This window comes from Mustela putorius, unplaced genomic scaffold (genome assembly GCF_011764305.1).
Source record: "Mustela putorius furo isolate JIRA1106 unplaced genomic scaffold, ASM1176430v1.1 tig00537350_pilon_pilon_pilon, whole genome shotgun sequence".
NCBI lineage: Eukaryota > Metazoa > Chordata > Mammalia > Carnivora > Mustelidae > Mustela > Mustela putorius.
Genome location: NW_025422471.1, coordinates 21,625,020 through 21,649,456, shown reverse-complemented (window position 1 = coordinate 21,649,456; position 24,437 = coordinate 21,625,020). Strand labels below are relative to the sequence as shown.

General features: G+C 43.0%; 1 protein-coding gene across 4 annotated transcripts; it reads right to left on the bottom strand.

Annotated features, from left to right (window-relative positions):
• Window positions 1–1,607: 1,607 nt before the first annotated feature.
• Window positions 1,608–15,554, bottom strand: ANKRD34B (ankyrin repeat domain 34B). Of its 4 annotated transcripts, none has more exons than XM_013059792.2 (6): window positions 15,192–15,554; window positions 14,070–14,211; window positions 12,197–12,283; window positions 11,069–11,143; window positions 9,177–9,265; window positions 1,608–4,125 (listed from the first exon to the last, which is right to left on the bottom strand). In XM_013059792.2, exon 6 carries the CDS (start codon window positions 4,101–4,103, stop codon window positions 2,559–2,561), a length of 1,545 nt encoding a protein of 514 aa, XP_012915246.1. In that variant the 5' UTR covers window positions 4,104–4,125; window positions 9,177–9,265; window positions 11,069–11,143; window positions 12,197–12,283; window positions 14,070–14,211; window positions 15,192–15,554; the 3' UTR covers window positions 1,608–2,558. The 4 variants fall into 4 exon arrangements, with proteins under 4 accessions (XP_012915246.1, XP_004759210.1, XP_044930381.1 ...); XM_004759153.3 differs by having other exon boundaries at window positions 12,197–12,280; XM_045074446.1 differs by lacking the exon at window positions 11,069–11,143.
• Window positions 15,555–24,437: the final 8,883 nt, after the last annotated feature.

Genomic DNA, 24,437 nt, shown 5'->3' with positions numbered 1-24,437 from the left:
TGCCTGCCTCTCTGCCTACTTGTGATCTCTGTCTGTCAAATAAATAAATAAAATCTTAAAAAAAAAAAAAAACCCAGAAAACAAAACCACCACCACCAACAAAAATCCATGATTAATACAGTTGTCATCACCCTGACAGTTCATTCCTTCCTTTAAACAAGCTATATGGAAATCAAGTTATTAGAAGGCTACATAGTATTTAATCCGAATAAGTATAGTTAATCATTTGAGATTTTAAAAGGTCCAGGTACTGGATAACTGATGGATACATCTCTACCAAAAAATATGCCAGGCAAGTGTTCATCACCTTCCCTGGCACTGCTTGGATGGGACACTGTCAGCAATTGTCTCTGTAACTAGGACTGCCCTATGTCCTCCCTAGGAGGACACAGTGAATCAGTATTAGCTGTACTCTGTGGAAATCCTAGCCACAAGTAACTAGGAATTGTACCTGTAAAACTAATGAATGAAGGTTCATCACATCTTTAAATTAAAGTTAAATCATACTTTTATGTTATGTTAAAATATAACACATATCTATATATCTGACTCCTGTTACAAACATCTGTGACTTACCTACCATTGGAATCCCAGTGATATATTTCACTTAATAGAGTGAAAAGTCCCATAGGATGGTTTTACAACCTAACTCAAGGAACCTTAGCCCCTAAAATGTTTTCAGGATTGAGAGAAGACTAAAAGCCCTTCCACATACAGCCAACAAAGGTTTAGTCTTATTAAATATTTTTTGCATATTGGGATTAGAATAGCAACAAACATTATTCTCAGTTTCCTATTAAAGTAACATGTGGCACAATTTCTCCTGAGATTATTTTGAAATATTTGTTAGTATTTGAGATAAATAAAAATGATAATCAAAATAACATTTAAAATTTTTATTGATAACATTTTGTTTCTGAACTAATCTATTTACATATTCTTCCAAACTGTATCCTTGCAACTTAAAGCCAAGCACTTTTCTCAATATTAAAACTTGCAAAAAGGGTTTAGCTACTTATAAACATCAGGTACAATTCTAAGTTCTGAATCAAAAAATATTTCTAATGTAATTTACAGTAATGTTCTTTAAAACATTAAATGGAAAACCTCCAATTATTTTACTCAAATGAAAACCACAAAAAAATTAAATAATTACCATGTACATTACAACTTGCTTATATCAAATTACCAAGAAAAGCATCATGCCAATTGTTAGGATCTCCTCTACTAATAGAAGGCAAAGAAATAAAGTTGTATATGTCAGTCATCAAATTAATTCACTCCTGTTTTGTATAATTTGATGTACTCTTTGTTGTAAAACTGCTAGATTGAAATAAGGATTCTTTATATAAACACCACATTTTGAAGTCGTTTAGATAATATAGTCATTTTGTAATATTTTATGATAGTAACATGGTATTCATTTATTTTGTTAGAAGTTATTCACAGGTCCTAAATACTAGATGATTGGAATGTCACACTAAGGAAATTATCCTTATTATATAAATGTCTAATAATTACATGTTAGAAATTAAAAGATATTGTTTAATCTTGACCGAATAGTATATTTTGTAATTAAGTTTCTACTGGCTTTTCTAATTTTATCTAACCTAAGAGAATCTAATAATCAGTTTTTCTTTTCTAAAATGAAGCAAGCACATAGTTTCTATTTGTGATAAACCCCCAGATTTTTGTTTTTTTGGTTGTCTGTAGAAAGACAAGAATAATTTGATATAAGTAAAGAGGAATGCTGTTAAACTTCTGCTTTTTCTTGTTATTGGGAACCTATGGATAGACTTAAAAAATAATAGCAGGAATTAAAGGATATGAAGAAAGAATTTATGGGATAACATTAAAGACAAAATAAAACCAAGCAAAAAACAACACACTAACACTTAGCATAGATTATTACTAGCTTATAAAACTCCGATCTGTTATTTGACATTGATAAAGCTGACAACATGAATATTAGCTGCCCAGTATACTATAATGGTTAGCCTTTTAAAATTTTAATTAGATTTCATACACTTGCAATCAACATTTTTAAGAATTAGTTCATTCTTTCCTTATACCTTATACCTTTCCTTATACCGTACAGGCTTATTGATCATAGAACACTTTCATTTTTTTTTAATGCTTTTGGCATCTCGGAAAATTACAATCATTTATTGACTTGTAATGTTAAAAATGTTTATTGATTTGAATGCAGTGTTTCCTAATAAAATATTTGAAAAATATGAAATCATCTCCAACATATTTGACCTTCTTTTTTTTTACTGATTTTTGTTTAAATTAGAAACTTGGGCCACATGAAGGTTGTTATATATTAGAAATTTTGAGAAATACAGCTTTAATTTTGTTTAAATTTCCTTAGTAGAAACTACATATTATTTGTATGTCCACAGTGCCTAGGACGATACGCAGTATATTTTGATGACCCTAACAATGATGGACTAACCAATTACAAGATTTAAAAGGATGAAAATTTGAGACTTCTTCTGTGGTTCTATATTTCTCTGATGTAGACAACTGAACAAAATGTGCTTTCTAGGCATCTCTTAAAAATTTACTAATTGCTTAATTTGTTCTGTTTGCAATGATTGTCTCCTTAACAACATTTTTTTGTTTTTGAATTCTTTAGGGAACATAGGAACTGTTGGCATAAGCACTTTTTGACCACAAGAAAGGAGGCTGGAAATCTTATTATTGGCATTGATATCTGAAATGGGAGGGTGAGGATTCACATTTAAGGGTGGCAGAAATCCTGGTCTGGCTTGAGTAATATTGTGATCTAAAGAGAAAGCTCCTGACCCACGCCTTTCTAAAAGTGTATGATTTCTCCTGCTCAAGGGACCTGGTGAGATATTCTCCAGCAATTCTCTAGGCCCTGACAGCAAGGAAGGAGATGGCGAGAAGACCTTTTTCTTTCCTATAAGTGCTTTGCCATCTTCTAAAGTTGTAGGGGTAAGACCAGCGGAGAGCTGGGAATCAGAGCTGTAGTGATTTGCCCCTGAGTTTCTTTTTTGAACTATACTTCTTAAGGTAGAAGCAAAGATTGTCTGGTTAGAGTCTGGATCTGGGTCAGCAGGTATTTCAGTGCATTGCTGGTTTCCTTCTAGAAAAAATGCCTGATGATTTATTTCATCGTATGACATCTTTCTTGAGCTGGCCTGATCAAAGGCTCTTAATAAATGTGCTGTGTCTTTTACATCAATACTTTGGTGCCTAGTGATGAAGCGCTTGGAAAGTGCTACCCCATTGGTTTTGTAGGATAATTCTTCCTCTGGAGTAATATCCTGGAGCTCCTCCTGCAAAGAGGCCACCCTGTTTTGGTGCATTAGTAAGGGAGGACTCTTGATCCAGGTTGGAGGTTGGGGTAGCTTGGGCCCATTAGAGGCCACAGCAGGCTTCCTCACAGGGGAGCCTGGGTCCTGTGTATCATCACTACTTCCTGAGAGCTCCAGACCTTTAAGGCCAAAAAAGGTCGTTTCAGTTTCAGAAGAATGTGTAAGTGGCAATGAGGCTGTTTTTATGTCTATTTCTGAAGGAGTGGCACAGGAGGCTGGGGAATGACCCCCATCTATATCTACAGGGGGCATATTTAAGTACTGTTTGGTAGTGTGCCTACCAGAGGGGGATTTCGCTGTCGTTATGATAATGACCTCTTTCCCTTTTGCCTTGCAAGCGCTAAGTAGAACTTTCAGGGTTTCTCTATCCTCTGAATTTATAGCATAAACAAGGGCTGAATAACTAGAATGGTCTTGCAGGCTGAGATCAGCCCCATTGTTTAGAAGCAGGGAAACAACTTCAGGACCAGCTTTTTCTAAGCAAGCGTGCATCAAAGCAGTTTTCCCAGATTTGTCCTGTATGTTGGGGTCAGCATTGTTTTCTAATAGGTATTTAACCATTTTGGCTTTACTGACACTCTGGTGATCAACATGTTTAGTCTTACAAGCGATCATTAAAGGTGTTTCTCCACGGTCATTGCTCTCGTTAATGTAGGCACCACCTTCTAGCAAGAGTCTTGTGAGGCGAAGCCGGCTCTGATGGACTGCTTTGATGAGGGAATTTCCATCACTTGAAATTTCTACACCTTCATCCATCTTCAAAAGTCAGAATCAATACCTGGTTATCAAAGAATATGAAGAACAAAAGATCAGCCAGAATCCCAGTCTTCATTCATGTTATTATTCATAACTTCTGAAATATATATATATAGAGTAACAGGACATAAATGAGATTGTTAATAATACAGAATTAAAGAAATTTTAGAATAGTAACAGCCTATAGGGAATCACATACTAAAATTTACTTTCAAAATCCACATTGAATATTTATGATATAATACCAGCCTAGTACTTCCCTAAATTCCACATTAATTAAACAGCAATCCATTTACTTTCCACTTGTGAAAAATATTTTTAAAATAACACTAAAATGTAGATTTAAGGAAAAATTCCAAAATTCTGTGTAATTGCAACTGAATCAATGAAAATACAGATATTTATGGCAGATGAATCTAAATATTTCTTAGGGTCAAATTACTTACATGTGCTCTTAAGTTAGATAATGCAACTATTATCTAGATTTTCAATTTGAGGAGCTTTTTTTCTTTTTGAAGATTTTAAAATTTTATTTACTTATTTATTTTATTTGACAGACAGAAATCACAAGCAGGCAGAGAGGCAGGCAGAGAGAGAGGAGGAAGCAGGCTCCCCGCCAAGCAGAAAGCCCGATGCCAGACTCGATCCCAGGACCCTGAGATCATGACTTGAGCTGAAGGCAGAGGCTTAACCCACTGAGCCACCCAGGCGCCCCCAAGGAAATTTTTTTTAAAAGATTTTATTTATTGGGTGCCTGGGTGGCTCAGTGGGTTAAGCCGCTGCCTTCGGCTCGGGTCATGATCTCAGGGTCCTGAGATCGAATCCCGCGTCGGGTTCTCTGCTCAGCAGGGAGCCTGCTTCCCTCTCTCTCTCTCTGCCTGCCTCTCTGCCTACTTGTGATCTCTCTCTGTCAAATAAATAAATAAAATCTTTAAAAAAAAAAAAAAGATTTTATTTATTCATTTGAGAGAGAGAGAGAGCACAAGCAGAGGAGAGAGGCAGAGGGAGAAGCAGACCCCACTGAACACCGATTGAGCCACCCAGGTGTCCCTCGAGGAACATTTTTTTGTTTTTTAAAGGATGAAAAATCATCTGAACTACAAGACATTAAAATATCTGACACAGTGTCTGGAACTCACACTGAGATGGGAATGGTAAACATGTGATTATGCATTTTGCTTGATTTCATTATTTAAATCATATACTAGATTATGGATGGGGTTGGTCACATACTATTTGGTTAAATTTTGACAGAGTACCTTTTTTTTTTTTTAATTTTATTTATTTGACACACAGAGAGAGATCACAAGTAGGCAGAGAGGCAGGCAGAGAGGGGGGGGGGGAAGCAGGATCCCTGCTGAGCAGAGAGTCCAATGTGGAGCTCGATCCCAGGACCCTGAGATCATGACCTGAGCTGAAGACAGAGGCTTAACCCACTGAGCCACCCAGGTGCCCCTTGACAGAGTACCTTTGCTCTGAAAAAGGAGTTTTCTAGGCTAAAAATATGAATAAGGACATGTAGTGTTTATAAACATTTTTCTATCACTAAAACTAAAAATTATGTTTAATTTATTTAAATAATTTAGATTCAAACTCCTTCAACAGATAATTCCATTAGTTGATAAGAATTATGTCTTTGGGGGTGCCTGGCTGGCTCAGGTGGAAGAACATCATAAAACTTTTGATCTCGGGGACATAATTTCAAGCCCCATGTTGGGTGTAGAGCTATTAAAAAAAATTATGTCTTTTATCTAGAGCTGAGAAAATGTTTGTCTCTGAATAATACTTAGAGCTGGGTAGAAAAATCAAATGGAGCTCATATAATATTTAAATCTATTTTATTTAATGAGGTAGGTTTTAGAAATTGAGAAGTAATATTTATTCCATGTATTTACTTTTAAATTAACAGTATGGGACATGAATTTTTTTATTGGATAATGGAATAGATAATAAATATAGTGACCTCTTAATGGACAGAAAAAGAGATGAAGGGAACAGAAAGAAAATGAAGAGGGGAAAAAAGACATGCATACAGAACTTAGAATCTAAGTGTTAAATAGCTGCAAGCTCCTGTTATGTCCTGGGCACTGGCTACAAGGCACATGCCCTATCCTGCAGAGCTTGCTCAGTCGTTTGGAAGAGATACTAAATAAGCAGCTGGTTATGAGTTAAAGTCATGAAAATATACAGGCTTGGGGCACCTGGGTGGCTCAGTCATTAAGCATCTGCCTTCAGCTCAGGTCATGATCCCCGGTCCTGGGATGGAGCCCCACGTCGGGCTCCCTGCTCCATGGGAAGCCTGCTTCCCCCGCTCCTGCTCCCCTTGCTTGTGTTCCCTCTCTTGCTGTGTCTGTCTCCCTGTCAAATAAATAAATAAAATATTTTTTTAAAAAAGACTGTACAGGCTTTGGTGGTTTGGAGACTGAGGGGCTTCACAGAGGGCAGCCATTTGAGCTGGGTCTTAAAGATTGCACGAGAGTTTGGTAAGCAGATAAAGTAGGAAGAGAGAAGTAGAGAATGTTCTTTGTGCAAAAACCTAAAGGCTCAAAATAGCAGTTATTTATCATAAATCAGGCTCTATTTATGCTGATATAACCAAACTTTAGAAAAATATTTTAGCAGATGGTTATAGTTAGGGTAAATATGGCAGAGCACACACATTTAATTTTGCCTCTTCCTAAACAATCCTCTGAAACTGAAGATTTAATTTTATTTTTTATTTAAAAATTTTTTAAGATTGTATTTTTATTTGTTTAAAGATTTTATTTATTTATTTGAGAGAGAACACAAGCAAGGAGGAGGGGCAGAGGGAGAGGGAGAAGCAGACTCCCCACTGAACAGGGACCTGGATGCAGGGTTCGATCCCAGGACTCTGGGATCATGACCTCAGCCGAAAGCAAATGCTTAACCAACGGAGCCAGCCAGGTGCCCCAAGGTTTTATTTTTAAGTAATCTCTTCACCCAACATGGGGTTCCAAGTCATAACCCTGAGATCAAGAGTTGCACATTCCACTGACTGAGCCAGCCAGGTGCCCCAAGAATTTTTTAAAAGACATAAATTCATAAGGATAGCAGGAAAAGGAGACAACGGCAATATTTTGAAAGCCAGAAAGCAGATGGGCCAGTATTAAGCAAATTAGCCAACCTGAGAAGGCTGTGCCTCAGTTCATTCATGATAAAGCCCACATACACTCCAGAATCCTCGCAAGAGGCAGTAACGGCAGAAGTTCTAGAACTGGGCGGGTGGCGTTGGTGGTAGAGAGTATAGCTAAAATAATGAGTACTAGGGGCGCCTGGGTGGCTCAGTGAGTTAAGCCTCTGCCTTTGGCTCAGGTCATGGTCTCAGGGTCCTCGGATCAAGGCCTGCATCAGGCTCTCTGCTCAGCGGGGAGCCTGCTTCCCCCTCTTTCTCTGCCTGCCTCTCTGACTACTTGTGATCTCTCTCTGTCAAATAAATAAATAAAATATTTTTTAAAAAAATAATGAGGACTAGGTGAAAAGCTGTTAGGAGAAGCAGTTATATCCCTTGGTCCCCACCAGCCGAAGTGTGATCCTACCTTGGACCAGCAGCTTCACCACCATTACCTGAGGCTTCATCTCAGGTTGCATCTTGGATCTATTTAATCAGAGCCTACATTTTAATTAGATCCTTGGGTGATTTATACATGCATTGAAATTTGACTGCCTCAGGTGATTCTTCTACTCCAAGCCAGTAAGAGATAGGATATTAATCCTCCCACTTGAGTTGTTCTTTATTCTGGAGAGACCTTTATTCTTCAGAAATGATGAAATTGGAGGGTCTCTGGACAGGAAGGTACCTGACATATTTGAGGACTAGAAAACAGGGACTAAGTGACTGAAAGCTCACTGATCACTGAATGAAGAGACTCTGAGCCTTCTCCCCAATTTCACTCTAAGCTGGCAGCCTGTACCCTTATTATGCAGCAGAATATTGCTATACTCTTCTGTTGAGAATCTGACCCACTAAAAAGAAAATACGAAGAGTACTAACCACAGGGATTCCCTAACATGCCGCTCAGATCATCCTACAGCAAGGTTTAAGGATTACAAGCCTCACCCATGTGCTCCAGTCTTCTCATCAGCTTTTTAATCCAAGCCCTTTAATCCTGAACAGATAATCAAAATAAAACACAAAACAAAAGAGAAAAGCCTCTTCCATTAGAGACCAGAACACATAGAGAAAAAGCAACTTGGAGGAGACAGATACTAGGAAGATAAAAACTCCAATAGCTCTTTATCTTTAGATATAAGCTGTTGTAACCATGAAACAAAAACAAAGTTCTAGGAAAAAGAGTATTCAGAGACTATTAAAAAGTATTCTCAAAAGGCAAAAACAGGCACACCTGGGTGGCTCAGTTGGTTGAGCAACTGCCTTGGGCTCAGGTCATGATCTCAGGGTCGTGGGATCGAGCCCCGCATCGGGCTCTCTGCTCTGTGGGGAGCCTGCTTCCCCCTCTCTCTCTACCTGCCTCTCTGCCTACTTGTGCTCTCTCCCTCTCTGTCAAATAAATAAATAAATAAAATCTTTGGGGGGGGGAGGCAAAAACACCATACAAACTGCAAAACTAAATAGGTTTGATGACAATATTGATAAAAATCTCTAACAGTTAAACAAAAAGAAAAGAGGGGAAAAAAGGAAAATTAGAGGTCTACACTAGGAAATTCAACATTCAACTACTAGAAGTTCTGCCAAGACAAGCTTGCTGAGCTTGATCCCAGGCCCCAGGGTTCATAACCTGAGCTAAAGGCAGACTGAGCTCCCCAGGTGCCCCATTCCATAATTAAAACTTGAAAGAGTGATATGTTTATGACATCATTCAGTTCTGTGTTATCAATAGTATTTATGCCTACACTTTCAAGGAGTTTCAACTAGGGAGCTCCTGAAAGGCGGTATTCAAAAGAATATACTTACTCATTCTACTCTAGTATCACTCATGATGTTAAGCAAAGAAATATTCCATATATACATACATAAGTACAATGAAAGTGAATGCTACGTTTTTCATTCCCCTATGCAATATTCTATGAAAGCTGTTCCAAAGCCAGGCATACCTGCAATTTGAGACCTTAGGAATATAGGATTGCTTGACAGCTTGGATCCCACCAGTGGTCTATTCTGACTGCAAAGCATCTGAAAAGAGCTAGCAAAAAAACCCTTCTCTTAGCATTTTTCATATACTAATGTGTTTAATAAAGCAAAGAGATGTAGAGAAATTAGCTGGAACATAATGTCAAATATAGAAACCATTTGGTAACCACAGTTGGAGAAGAGATACAGTATCAGTCACATAAAAACACCTTTGACCAAAAGTGGCATTTGAGAAACATATTCAAATAAGAACAAGTTTGCCGGATAGCAGATTTCTTTTTTAATTTTTTTAGATTTTATTTATGTATATGACAGGGAGAGAGAGAGAGGGAGCACAAAGAGGGGGAGCCGCAAAGAGAGAGGGAGAAGCATGCTCCCCGCCCTACATGGGGCTCAATCCCAGGACCCTGAGCTGAAGGCGGACACTTAACCAACTGAGCCACCCAGGCACCCCATAGATTTCAGTACTGTATTCTCATATAGTTTCTAGTGTCAGGGCCCGTCTTGTTTGTTTTTTAAAAAGTCTTTTTTTAAAAAAATATTTTATTTATTTGACAGAGAGAGAGATCACAAGTAGGCAGAGAGGCAGGCAGAGAGAGAGGGGGAAGCAGGCTTCCTGCTGAGCAGAGAGCCCGATGCAGGCCTTGATCTGAGGACCCTGAGATCATGACCTGAGCCGAAGGCAGAGGCTTAACCACTGAGCCACCCAGGAGCCCCTGTTTAAAAAAGAAGTCATAAGAATCTTTTGGAAAGACTTTCAAATCTTTTCACTCAACCTCATGTAAATGTTTTCTGCACAACACTAAACCTGACAACTTTCTGTCATAACTTTGTCTCACCAAGGTTAGTGTCAGAAGGTTCTGGGAAAAGAAGAGGAACTGGCAATGTACTGCTGACTAGGCTGCTTGAGGGGTGCAGTGGCCCACTGTGGTCCTGCAGAAAAGGCGGGTGTTGTGGGTCCCAGGGCTCTCTGAAGAAGCTGGGCAATGGCACCAACTAGCTACTGGCAACTAGTGAATCTGTCTCGTGGATGTAGGCATACCCCCTTTAGAACTGTCTAGAATAGGGTGCCTGGGTGGCTCAGTGGATTAAGCCACTGCCTTTGGCTCAGGTCATGATCTCAGGGTCCTGGGATCGAGTCCTGCATCGGGCTCTCTGCTCGGCAGGGAGCCTGCTTCTCTCTCTCTCTCTGCCTGCCTCTCTGTCTACTTGCGATCTCTCTCTGTCAAATAAATAAATAAAATCTTAAAAAAAAAAAACTATCTAGAATAAAAGCAGCAACAACAGAGCCTTACTTTTTGTTCATTTTAAAGGCTTCTAAAGCCCCTTGGGTTGCTCACTTTTTAAACTGTTCACATTTAATAGAACAATTCTAAAACTGTTTAAAGTTCATGGAGCAAAAAGCTGTCAGATACACATGAATTGTCCACATGAATACACGCTTGTGTTCCTAGTGTCTCATATTCAGTTCCTTATTGGGACAATCCCCTTGTCTTTAAGCCTTTTCTCTCTTCCAATTCTTTTATCACGGTCATCCACTTGCACATCAAAAATGCTGAAACTGAAGCTCAATTTTTCTACTCTTCATAAAGCTAAGCCCTACCTGTGACGAAGATTACATCTCTAGCCTACAATTATCCTGGTTCAGGAATGTTCTTGCTTCCTGTCTCATTCTGTGAAACATCCTCACGGAGCACCCACTGCTGACACTGTATTAACGTTCAGTCAGACCCTTTGTTATAATATAGCATATAAATAATCCCCACACTCAGCTACACCTTCCAAATAGATAACAGGTCAGCTGGAGAAAGTTCTGGACTCAGACCCACATTTCCATCTTGACTCCCCTACTTACGAGCTGTACACCACCATCAGATCTCTTAGCCTCTCAGTCTTGGGTTGCTCTTCTGTAACGTGACAAGGATCAAACCTTTATTCAAGGCAGGGAGGGGGTGGTAGGAGGTGATGAAATCAGATGTCTAGAAAAAGACTTTCCTATTGTGCCTCACTACTCAGTGTATTCTTTTTAAAAATTCTATCTCAGAATTTAGCCTTCTTTTATTTTTATCATGTCATTTCACAGGCTACTTAAATAACATAAAATATTAAAAATTTTTTAAAGATCTGTAAATAATGTTTTGTAAACATAAATGGAATCTATTAAGTGAATATGGAAAAAAGATAACCTTAAATGTATTTTCCTTATAACTTCCAAATACAATAATTTCCACATATTATAAGATTAATTATTAAACAGCTGGACAAATTCCTTTTTATTTTAAAATTATAATGTCTTTAACATCATTTATGATTCATCATGGCATATTTACTATACTCTTTTTGTGCCTCTCTCTACTTCCAAGACTTCACAGAAATTACAGTTTGGTTACTTAAAAATTAAATATGTATATATACTGTGAAGAACGAAAACTTGGGAAGAGATGTATCATCAGATAAGAGATACCAGGCAAACTTTGGAAACAGAGTGGGGATGGTGGTGTGGTAAACTGCCTTAGCATAACAGAGGCATAACAGAGGTGGCCCCATGACTAGGAGCCAGGTGACCCACAGGCCCTGGGAAGTTCAGTGCTGAGAGGCCCCACGTGACACAGAAAGTGGTAATGAGGTACAGGGCTGACAGTGAGGATGGTCTGACATCTCTGGACAAATCTACTGGACTCCCAGTTACTTTTCTCCACCCCAAGTAGATAACCACTCTTCTCGGCAAGAAAACAAGATTTATTCTCTGAGCACATCGATCAGAAAGGCTAAAAATAGGGGATAAAGTGAGAGTTTACAGGCTGAATTCCCAGACCTCTGCTCTGCTAGCAGGAGACTAGAAGGCCAGGAAAAAAAGGACGCAAAAAAGCACTGGGTCTTAAAATTATGAGCCCTATTAAAAATCTCTGTTGATAAATGAAGCAAGTCAAATAACTACATTCACCCCTCTAGACACCCACTCTAAATGGAAATAGAAAGTTACCTGAAAACGTTATTCAAAATTTCATACTTCACTTATGCCTTTTCTCTCCCTGGATGAGTTTTTTTGTCAGCCAGCTGTCAGTTCCTGCTGAAGGAAATCAAAGCTATTCAGAGTTACATAAGTACCAATAATTTGTTCCACACATCTCTCCCCTTCGGAGTCTAGTTTTTTAATTCCTTGTTGAGACATCCCTACAGTGTTTGTTTGGTTAATTACATTTCAGCGATTATGAGTAAAAGTGTCTGGAGTGGATCCCATGCACCACAGTCCTGTGTATACAGGCCAAGGCTTGCCCTGCAAGGATGCTGGGGTTGAAAGGGCAGCAGCGCTTACCTGGTCCAGCCCTCCCCCACCCCACACCAGTCCACGCAGCTGAGGAGGCCGAGGAAGGAAGGGTGGGAGAACTCCCAGTCATTCCTCTTATTCGCCTGCTCACCAGGACTTAATTAGATCTTCCTGTGTCCTTTCCTTCAGGTTTCTCTTCTGTTTCCTTGCTTCTTGGATACCAGCTTCCCACAGAATAGGGTTTTGTTCTGAGTACCTGATTTGAGTGGTATCGACAATGGTAGTGCCACACGGGCTGAGGTATTTTAGAAGCCTTTTTAGAGATGAAAAGCTTGGCCTTCCCTGTGGCTCTTTCTCTCCAAGCCACCCCATTTTCCTTGCATGCAGAGAGAAATGTTATTTTCCTTTCACATCCTTACCCTACGTCCGAATAGGATTGGTGTTCCCTCCCATAAAGGGCCATGGTGGGAGAGGGCGGCAAGCGGGGGGTGGGGGTGGTGGTGGACAGTAACAAATGGGTTTCAAGCTGGATATTCAGCGCCTCACTCTTGCCCGGGGTCGTCCTGTCTTTGTGCTGCCCACAAGGGGATGGAAGCTCAGAAAGAGCAGCAAGTTGCATGTATCAGAGATTGAGGCTCTGTTTATTCCCAAGTTACCAACCCTTGGGAATCTGATCCTCTGAGGTTCATCCTAAAATGGGTATAGTTATCAACAGAAGATGATTGTGAAAATTTTAGAAGATCCTGATATAATTGCCCTTTAGGAATTAAATAAACGTCCATTTCTAAACATGCATCACTAAATATGAATCCTGGGCTGATGGGCTCTGACAACTGGGAGGCCAAAGTGCCTACACCAATGGGCTTCTTATCTCTGCGGGCGTAATCACATGGAGAGCTTATTACAAATGAGGTTTCAGGCTCCAGTCCCACATAGTCAATAGGGGACGCTTCCTAGGCAGACTTGGAGAAAATCTGTGACAAACTCTTCCTTCTTCATTCTAGTCTCACTTCCTATTTGTTGTCAAACCCCGCTTCAGGCTGGAACGAGGATGCAAAGGGCAGAGATGATTGCCACGGCCTAGAGAGGGATGAAGGAGCCCACAAGGCTAGAGAAGAGTACAGCCTTGACTTAGGACGGGCCAGGCCCTGGAGGTTTGCAGTCCCACCCTTCCCAGACAGGTCTGAAAAAAAATCCAGAGGTACAGTGGGCAGCCCAAGGCCGGGATGTGGGGGCTAGTGGCACTTAGAATGAAGCAAGTCAGCCTGCCACAAGCAGAGCATGTGTCTTCTTGCCATGCAAGCAAAGGGGCAAAGCCAGAACAAAAGACGCACCGGAGATTGTCCCAGGAAACGTAAAGACTTGCCAAGAAAAGTGTTCTTCTCTGGCACCAGCTTGTAAGAAATATTTCGAAACTGCCCAAGGGAAGGAGTGAGTAGCTAGTAAGGTTTGCTCGGTTTGCTCAGACAAAGCCAAAAAGGGCTGGAGTCTCTTAGTTACTTGTATGTCCCCTAGGCCTCTGGGCTAGGTCCCCACCTCTCTCAGCAGACACCCCTCCCAGCACACACGCAGACACGCAAACCTATACCTCCAAGTCTCCAGGAGCCAAGGTGATCGGATTTCCAAGCTGTTGAGGATTCTGGTAGCGTCTCCACAGTCCCCGCCGGCTCCGGGAACCAAGGTTGTTTCCTCAGTTTGTCCTGAGAGCGAGAGCGAGCGAGTCCGTGGTGCTGTCGGAGAAGGGCAAAGGAAGGTGACTGGGGCGACAGCGCCGGGGCACCGATGGGGGCGGGGTGTGCGTTCTGTCGCCTCGTCTCTGAGACAAGACAGGCAGCCGGCGAGCTGAGGCGATCGCCATCCACGTGAAGGGGTTCTGCCCAGAGCCGCAGCCGAGCGGTGCCCGCACCGCCAGGCCGGAGAACTCGGCCCTCCCTTGGGAAATGGCGCGTCCGAGGGAAGCAGCCATTGCCCCCATCCCTGGGCAGGGGCACCTCTGGACCTCAGACCTCCCGTAAAGGGGTTCGGGGTCCTCGTGCCAAGGCGGTGCGCGCCCGAGAGACGCCGGGACCGGGCTGCCCGCCCCCGTGTGACTCCCATTTGTCGAGCCAGTGATTGCAAACCGCTCGGCAGCCCCCCGCCCGCCTCCCGCGCCCAGCCAGTACCTCCCGCCTCCCAGCGGCCGGAGGCACCTGCGGAGACGCGCGCAAGTCGGGCCCCCAGACCCGCGCGCTCCTGCGGCCTCGCGCGCGCCGTTCCCGCTGCGGCGCTAACCCGCGCCCGCGAGCCCTTGCCCGGATGCTCCCTGACATCCCGCAGCCGCGGGGCTGCCCCTATCCACTCTCCCGCGCTGCAAGGCCGAGTAGGAGGCGAAACCCGTATCCCCGGCGGGGTGCAAGCCCGAGCCGCTGCAAAGCCCGAGCCAAAAGCAGGCAGGGAATGCGGGAGAGAGGAGAGCAGACTCGGGTGGAGTCTGGACAGGCCCCTGCCCACCAGCAGCCTTCGGTTGACGCCTGGTCTCCGTCCCCGCTCAAGGCACTGCAGTGTCAGGGTGCGCGGGAGATGCGGGCTCCCAGGGCCTGAGCGTACCCGCCGGGGCGCACGGAGGCCGCGGGGCCCCAGGCAGCGCCCTCCATCTCCTCCTCCCGGCAGCCAACACGTCGAACCAAAGTTTCTCCAAGTGCAGCCCGCAGAGACGCCGTCGCACACGAACCTGGGACGCGCTGTCAAGTCGGCGTCGGCGCCTCCCACCCACGGGTAGCCTCAGACCTTCCGCGGCTGTCTTCGGACTGCCGTCCGGGCTGGCTTGTCTTCGGGGTCTCCTCGGCGGTTGGACTCACGGATCCCGGTAGGTGCTGCCCTGTCCACGCCCCTGATGAGAGAGCGGGGCGGCGGGCCGGGAGCCGCGAAGCGTCGGAGCGGGGGCCGGGAGGCGCGCACCTCGCCAGACGCCCGGGCTGTGCGGCGTTTCCGCTGGGAGTGACGCGCTGGTTCCCAGCTGCGCGGCAGGTGGGGGCGGCGGGGCCAAAGTCTGTTGGGACCCCGGGGCTAAAGTCTGTCTCTGAAGCTCCGCCCTTTGTCCCCAAAAGTAGCCCCACCACACGCACACATTCACCTCACCGCAGCCGCGGCGCTTTGGCGGGGCCGGCTTTGCCCAGGGCAGTGGCGGCAGGGTCTTCTCCACTGCAGGGAGACCGCCACCCCTACATCCCGGCTTCTGGTTTCCCCTGTCCACACCTGCGTCTCTCCCTCCAGGTCATATTCGACCAGGCTGGCCCTGTATGTGACTCCCACGGCTCCTTCTTCCCCCTTCTCGTCCTTCTACCCGCTTTAGATAGAACCTGAGTCTCGCTTCAGGTTGGGCTGTTGGAGGGAGCAATCGTTCTTGTTTATATGAGTTTATAACTTTATTACACTGTTATTAAAACATTAATGTAACACTTTAACAAAATGTAACAAAATGTGTATTTTATGTGTTAAACTGTGCTGTAGTGATCTTAACTCTTCATTTACCAGGGATCATCAGGGTGGAGAAAAGGCTATGACCAATTTTTGTTGTTGTTCGGTTAATGTCAATCAAAACTAGTTAGTAGTTTTGAGTTCTCAAAGGGGTAAGTAAACTTATCTGTGGGCAGGCTTCTTTCATTTAGGAAAATAACCCGCTGAAATGGGCCCTTTAGTAAAAATAGGTAAAGCAAGTTCACAGGACATTTTAACTTGGAGTTGGCCACTGTGGAGAGTTGGAATCCTGGATATGGGTTACCGTGTAACCCCGTCCATTTTTGAGGGAAGATTGGAGGGTCCCAAGGGGGCTTCCTTTCCTTCATTAAAAAAAAAAAGTTTTTATTAATGTATAGTACATGTTAAAAGGTGCACTTTTCACAGGCTCAACGGTATTGTGCAAAATTAAGCATCCTTAAGATCAAGGCACAGAACATTAGCAGCTTCCCAGAAGACTTCCTCATATCCTCCCTTTGGAGAGGGCAGGGTAGTAGCTTCACCCAACATAGACTTTTTGCTTATATTTGCACTTTATAACAATCAAATTATATGGAATTTACTCTGTTGTCTGACTTCTTTCACTTGACATTATGTTAAAGAGATGCAAACTGTCTATGGTTATAGTTTGTTCTTTCTGTAAAGAATTATGCTGTATGAATTTATCTAAATTTATTCATTATACTACTGATAGACATTTGGGTAATTCTCAGGTTTGAGACATTATAAATAATGCTGCTAGGAATATTATAGTAGATGTCTTTGGTGAAAGTATATACACATTTTTTGTTGGGTATACATTAGAAACAGACATACGTAAATACATACGTGTTCAACTTCTGCAGATATTGCGAAATGGTTTTTCAAAGTAGATGACCTAATTTTCACTCTATTAATTTTCTTTTGCTACTTGTAACAAATTACCATAAACTAAGTGACTTAAAACAACACAAATTTATTGTTTTAAAGTTTTGGAGGTCAGATGTCCTAACTGTTTGCCTTTTCCAGTTTTTAGAAGCTGACTACATTTTTTTGCTTGTGGCCCCTTCTCTGACTTCCAATCTCAATCTCTCTCTCTCAACTCTGCTGCTCTTGTCACATGTCCTTTTCTCCCTCTGCTTCCTTCTCTCCCTTTGATCCTCTTTGCCTCACTTTTATAAAGACCTTTGGTATATTGGGCTCACTCAGATAATCCACAATAATCTCCCATCTGAAGATCCTTAATTTAATCACATATGCAAAGTTCCTTTGTGATATAAGGTAACATATTCATAGATTCCAGAGACAAGGATGTGAAACTCTTTGGGGGCCATTATTCACTCTACTACACCTATCAGCAGGGTATTGAAACCTGCTATGTTGAATGGGTAGAGAGAAGCTGGACTGGAAAAAAAAAAAAAAAAAAAAGGAAAGAGAAAAGGATAATGAAGCCCTGAGCTTCAATTCACCTGGAGGATTACCTCTCTTGCCCTAAGGGCTGTGCCAGGACTGGTAGGCAGGAAAGGGTGCCTGATGCTGGAAAATTACCTCTGACCAATATGATCCTGACCCCACCAAAAGGTCTGGGGCCCAGGGCTTTCATAAAGAGAATGAGAGCCCAGGTCGATTTTGTCTTGGGCACCCTGCCAAGTGAAATGTTAGGGAAGAATTGGTAACAGCAAGAAAACAATGGTGAACAGATCACATTATGCCCTGTGGGTAAGGTCCTATGGTCAGCAGACAGTGACCCACCCCATCCATGTCACTGTCCATCCAACAAGCTCTGGGACTGATACTTTTCAGGGTTGATGGTGGAATTATGGAGTAAGGTGAGAATGCAATGGGATGGCAGAGGCTGCCAATCTAGGCAGGCATGCCCATGCCTTCATTGTAACTTAAATGTTAAAGGATGATGGAGGGCTTTAACCCTCTAGACTTAAGGATGGGGACATATAGTTTCTTTCTTTTTAAAAAGATTTCATTTAGGGATGCCTGGGTGGCTCAGTTGGTTAAGCGGCTGCCTTCGGCTCGGGTCGTGATCCCAGCATCCTGGGATGGAGACCCACATCGGGCTCCCTGCTCAGTGGGGAGCCTGCTTCTCCCTCTGCCTCTGCCTGCCATTCTGTCTGCCTGTGCTCACTCTCTCTGGCAAATAAATAAAATATTTTTTAAAATTTCATTTAGTTATTTGGGAGCGAGAGAACAAATGGTAGGGAGGGGCAGAGGGAAAGGGAGCGAGAAACAGACTCCCTGCTGAGCAGGAAGCCTGACACCAGGCTCAATCCCAGGACGCAGACATCATGACCTGAGCAGAAGGCAGATGTTTGACCAACTGAGCCACACAGGTGCCCCAAGGACATGTAGTTTCTCTTTCCTTCTGGCCTCATTTTGGTTCAACAACTACACCCTTGAAGGAGCTAGGACAGATGTTATCCCTGTTTTACCAACAAGAGCACCAGGGCTCCAAGCAGCTTTCTGATTTGCTCAAGGAGCCTTAGGAATGGGGCTAGAGCACAGCAATCTTTGTAGCTCTGGTTTCCTTAGTGCTGTCCCATCTAGCTGGTGTGTGAGACCCACTGACACCTGTAGTCATGGGAGCTGAGAGGCAGAGCTGACCCTACAGGCACAAACCAAATTGGACACATCCTACTTTGTGGGTGATATAGTGGGATTACCTGGTTTTATGCCAACAAGAATATGTTTTGGTGGGGTTTTAGGAATAAGTAAAGGTAGGTGCTTGTGTTTGATAAGCATCTTTTTTTTTTTTTTTTTAAAGATTTTTATTTATTTATTTGACAGAGAGAGATCACAAGTAGGCAGAGAGGCAGGCAGAGAGAGAGGAGGAAGCAGGCTCCCTGCTGAGCAGAGAGCCCGATGCGGGACTCGATCCCAGAACCCTGAGATCATGATCTGAGCCGAAGGCAGCGGCTTAACCCACTGAGCCACCCAGGCGCCCCTGATAAGCATCTTGATCAGAAATCCTTCCACCAATTTTCTGCCTTCCAGAAATAAGCTGAACATTGATCTATTGATGGAACCCCTCCATTTCCCTTCAAAATTATGGTTTACACTACAAGTCATTTACAAATTCAGATCTCAAGACAGAGAGGAGATGTGTGATTAGTCATTTTGAATTTAAAATCCCTTGATTATCATCCTCATAGTCATAATCATCATTAATAAATGCTCTCCTGTCTTGAACAGCTTCTCCCTAACCTGGCCTTTTCAACTTCCCTTCTACCCCAGCCCCTTAGGTTTCTCTGCCTTTACCACTTACTTAAGTTGTTCCGAGTCCCCAAGGACAGTGTCAAATCGTTGGACTCTCCTTTTACCTCACCCATCTCAAATTTGGGTTGATGGCTTCCTGGGAAGACTGCTCTACTGTCACCCTGGGACCTTGTTCTGTGATTCTCCTGGATGGACCCCATTTTATAGGTCCTGTTTCTTCCTCTCTCTTAATTCACTTCCTCTATTTATGGATAATCTCTCTCTCCAGTAACTTCCTAAAAAGGGTATGTGGAAGGTAAATTTGGAGTCCTTGCTTACCTGAAAATGTCTTTATTCTACCCTAACACTGTTTGATTGCTTATGTGAGTATAAAATTCTAAGACGAAAATAATCATCCTTCAGAAATCTGAAGGCATTCCTTCTTTATTCTCTAGATCCCAGAGTAACTGAGAGAAAATCTGAAGCCATTCTGATTCCTGATCTTTTATTTGGGACACTCCTACCCCTCCTCTCACTCCTCTTTTTGGAAACATGTAAGATTTACTGTTTTTCTACAGTGCTCCAAAATTTCACTATTATTTGTGTTCATCTGGGTTTGTTTATTTATTTAAAAGATTTATTTATTTATCTGAGAGTGATCATGTGAGTGCAAAGGGAGCTCGGCAGAGGGAGAGGGGGAGAATCTCAAGCGGACTCCTCGCTGAGCCAGAATCTGGGCTCAACCCCGAGATCATGACCTGAGTGGCATTCAGAGTGTTAACTGACCGAGCTGCCCAGGCGCCCAAGGCTGGGTTTGTCTTTCTCTAATCTTTTCGGCACTTAGTAAGCCCTTCACATCTGGAAACTCATGTATTTCAGTTCTGGGAAATTTTCTTGGAAAGCAGTGATTAAAGAGTGCGGTGAACAACATGTAGATTTGTCGGAGTGGTGTAAGCACTTGATATTTTAACTTTGAAGACACAACACAGAAGATGTAGTTATGATTGTTGAAGAGACTAACGTTTTATGAATCTCAGTGATGTAAAGTATAGAAGGCAGAGCTGGGGGACGCCTGGGTGGCTCAGTTGGTTAAGCAGCTGCCTTCGGCTCGGGTCATGATCCCAGGGTCCTGGGATCGAGTCCCACATCGGGCTCCTTGCTTGGCAGGGAGCCTGCTTCTCCCTCTGCCTCTGCCTGCCTCTTTGTCTGCCTGTGCTCGCTTGCTCTCTCTCCCTCTGTCTCTTACAAATAAGTAAATAAAATCTTTAAAAAAAAAAAAAAAGAAGGCAGAGCTGGGGGTTCAGAGAAGGAAAGGGAGTGAAAGGAGAGTGGGGTCTGTGATAGCCTCATGTTACAAAATAGGGAGTGACGGTGAAAAGATGCTATCCACATCTGACTAGAAACGACAGATGTAACTACTGGAGACGCTGGACTAGTGACATGATTGTCATGGGAAGCAGTGGTTAGGGATGCTGTAATACTAAGGCCTAATACTAATACTAAGGCTTTAATACTATTTAAAATTAAATACTAGTTTAATACTTCATTAATACTAAACTAAGGTTTGGGGGAAGGAGTGACCCATGAGGGGAGAAGTGCAGAGGGAGCAGCATTTAAACAGGCAACTCTTCTTGACTGCTTTTTCTGCCTCTTTTTCCACAAATCCCATCTAATATCTTTCTTTAAAGAAAAAACAATTTTAAAAAATTTTTATTTATTTATTTGACAGAGAGAGACACAGTGAGAGAGGGAACACAAGCAGGGATCCCCTGAGCAGGGAGCCTGACCTGGGGCTCCATCCCAGGACCTGAGCTGAAGGCAGATGCTTAACAACTATGCCACCCAGGCGCCTCAAGAAAAAACAATGTTTGAGGTAAAATTCACTCAACAAAATAAACTTTTAAAATGAACTAATTTGGGGCGCCTGGGTGGCTCAGTGGGTTAAGCCGCTGCCTTCGGCTCAGGTCATGATCTCAGAGTCCTGGGATCGAGTCCTGCATCGGGCTCTCTGCTCAGCAGAGAGCCTGCTTCCCTCTCTCTCTCTCTGCCTGCCTCTCCATCTACTTGTGATTTCTCTCTGTCAAATAAATAAATAAAATCTTTAAAAAAAAATAAATAAAATAAAATGAACTAATTTAAGGGCGCCTGGATGGCTCAGTGAGTTAAGCCCCTGCCTTTGGCTCATGTCATGATCTCAGGGTCCTGGGATCAAGCCCTGAGTCAGGCTCTCTGCTCAGCGGGGATCCTGCTTCCTCTTCTCTCTCTCTTTGCCTGCGTCTCTGCCTACTGGGGATCTCTATCTGTCAAATAAATAAAATAAAATAAAATCTTAAAAAAAAAAAACAATTCAGAAGTTTCAGAGATGGTTTTTGAAGAGAGCTTTAAGTGGTGTGCCCCAGAACAGTTTTGGCAGACTGGGGACAATGGGTGACCCCACTGAGTGGGTTTGGGAGAGCTCCAGACCCTCCAGTTTCTGGAACCCACTGGGCCTGGCTTGGTGGGCAAGGGAGGCTCTGTCCTGGTCCTTGGGGGGCAGTGGGCGGGGCTATCTCCTTGCTTCCCCTGTCAATGGCCCTGATATTCTCATCCATTCAGGAAAATATTTAGTTTCAGCGCTAGAGATGCAGATACATTTTTCAAGGACTTTTTCATGTGAGAAAAGATCCAAATACAATGAATATTATCTTTTAGGGATGCTTCTCTGTAGGACAGGAAAAGCTATAGGAAAACATTAAACAGTAAGCTCCTTGTCACACTGAGAGAAACAGCCTGTTTTATTCCCTATATTCATCATTTTCTTCCCCCCTGCTTTCTTTCCAGTCATTTTTTCATGTCTCCCTCTTTCTCCATACTGTCCTAGCATAAAGGGAAGCCCCCTGGCTGAGCTTTTCCCCAATATTTTCTAAACCATAACAGCTTAGTGTAGGGATGGATTGCTTGCTATTTCCAAGCTTGCCAGTATTTTTCTGATTCATCTTTGGAATCAGAAAGAAGATTGCTTTCCTGTTCTGGGAAGGAAAAAAAAAAAAAATACTTCTGATGTGCTTGAAAGATCGTGAGGGCTAACACCTTCATTTTTTTTTTTTTTTTTTAGATTTTATTTATTTATTTGACAGAGAGAGACACAGCGAGAGAGAGAGAGAACACAAGAGAGAGAGAGAGAACACAAGCAGGGGGAAGTGGGAGAGGGAGAAGCTCCTGCTGAGCAGGGAGCCCGATGTAGGGCTCCATCCCAGGACCCTGGGATCATGCATGACCTAAGCTGAAGGCAGATGCTTAACTACTAAGCCACCCAGGTGCCTCTAACATCTCTATTTAATAGTCTGTGCTTAAAATCTATAAACCTTAGATTTCGATGTGCTCAGTCTCAAAACCCCGAGCTGTCCACAGAAGTCTCCCACACTGTGTGTTTCCTTATAGGAGGAAAGTTGCCTTAAATACTAGTTTTGGGGGTGCCTGGGTAGCTCAGTGGGTTAAGCCTCTGCCTTCGGCTCAGGTAATGATCTCAGGGTCCTGGGATGGAGTCCCACATCGGACTCTCTGCTTGGCAGGGAGAGCCTGCTTCCTCCTCTCTCTCTCTGCCTGCCTCTCTGCCTACTTGTGATCTCTCTCTGTCAAATAAATAAATAAAATCTTAAAAAAAAAAAAAAACAAAACTAGGGTGCCTGATAAAAAAATTTAGGATGCCTGGATGGTTTGGTCGGTTAAGTATCTGCCTTCCGCTCAGGTCCTGAACCAGAGTCGGATTGAACCCCACATTGGGCTCCCGGCTCAGTGGGGAGCCTGCTTCTCCTTCTTCTTCTGACACACCCTCCCCTACTCATGCTCTCTCTCTCTCTCACTCCCTATCTCAAAAAAATAAATAAAATCTTAAAAGAGAGAAAGAGAGAGAGAATAGTTTCATGATATACTGGAGAACAATAGAATCTGTTTTGTGTGCAACCCTTTGTCCCTCAACAGCAATCCTTAGGCCAGGCAATCTTTTCCCTCGTGGTAGGAGCTGATCCTCTGTATTTGCTCTATATCCTAGCAGAGGAACATGTAAATGGCTCTTTTGGATTGAAGACTGGGTCCTTCAGAGTTGAGAGGCCAATTGTTTTTCATTCCCTCTGCATACTGGCTTCTGTGATATTATGAAAAGGCTAGAATTTTCTAAAATTTAGGAGATACCTGTGAGTCTTTCCTTGAACTTTGTAAATAGCTTAGCAAATACAACTGCAGGGATGGCAGTGAAACAGGGCTACCCAGTTTAAGTGGGTAGATCCAAATCCTCTGCTGGAATTCTGAATTTCAAGACCACGAAGAAGGACTGTGCATTATGATGAGAAAGATTGTCCTTGTTGAGGGTAGACCGGCGCTGGGGCCTGAAATATAGAGAAAATGAGTGTTGGATTCTGAGAAGAAGATACAGGGCCTGATGGAGAGGCCTAAAGGAGAGGCCAGTCGGGGTACCCCTAAAAAGAAGTAATTGACCTGTGGACTTTGGGGCAGTCAGGAACAGGATCTAGTTTTAAGTGTCAGTGAAGATGGCTTTGGGCCCAATTCAAATGGGGGTCTCTCTCTCTCTCTCTCTCTATATATATATATATACACACACACATACATATATATTCATTCACAGATCAAAGAAATCCATGGCTGGTGCAGCTGATTCTTTCCAACTTCCTGTTCAGCCATCCTCACTTTTCATCTCATGGTCACAAAATGGCTGCTTGACTTCCAGGCATCTTGTCCACATTCCAAAGCTGAAGTAGGGTAAGGGTCAAAGGGCAAAATGTACACCATCTGTATCTCTCCTGTTTTGTTTTTGTTGTTGTTATTGTTGTTATTTGTTTGTTTTAGCAAAACAATAGTTTTCTTTGGTGCCTAACCCCAAACTGGATCATATGGCTACCTCCGCTTGTCAGGGAAGCAAGATCTTTTTTTACAGAGTTCACTGAAATTACAATAAAATCAAGGTTCTGTTGGTAAAACGGGCAGACTAACAGAAGTTTCTATCTGTGACCCTGAACAAATGACTTAACCTCTCTGTTTCCTGGTTTTCTCATCTGTAAACTGGAAATTGGACCATGACTGTGCCTGTCTTGGAGAATTACTGTGAAGATTAAATGAGTCAATTTCCATAAATCACACAAAACTCTATAAAAGTGTTGGTGATTGATTGATCAAGGAGAGAGTGGGCAGTCAGTAGGGCCTACCATTGACCATGGCTGTTCTGCATGGTACTTCTCTTCTGCCAGAACAGCCGTTTGAACATTACAACCTGGTATTAGCT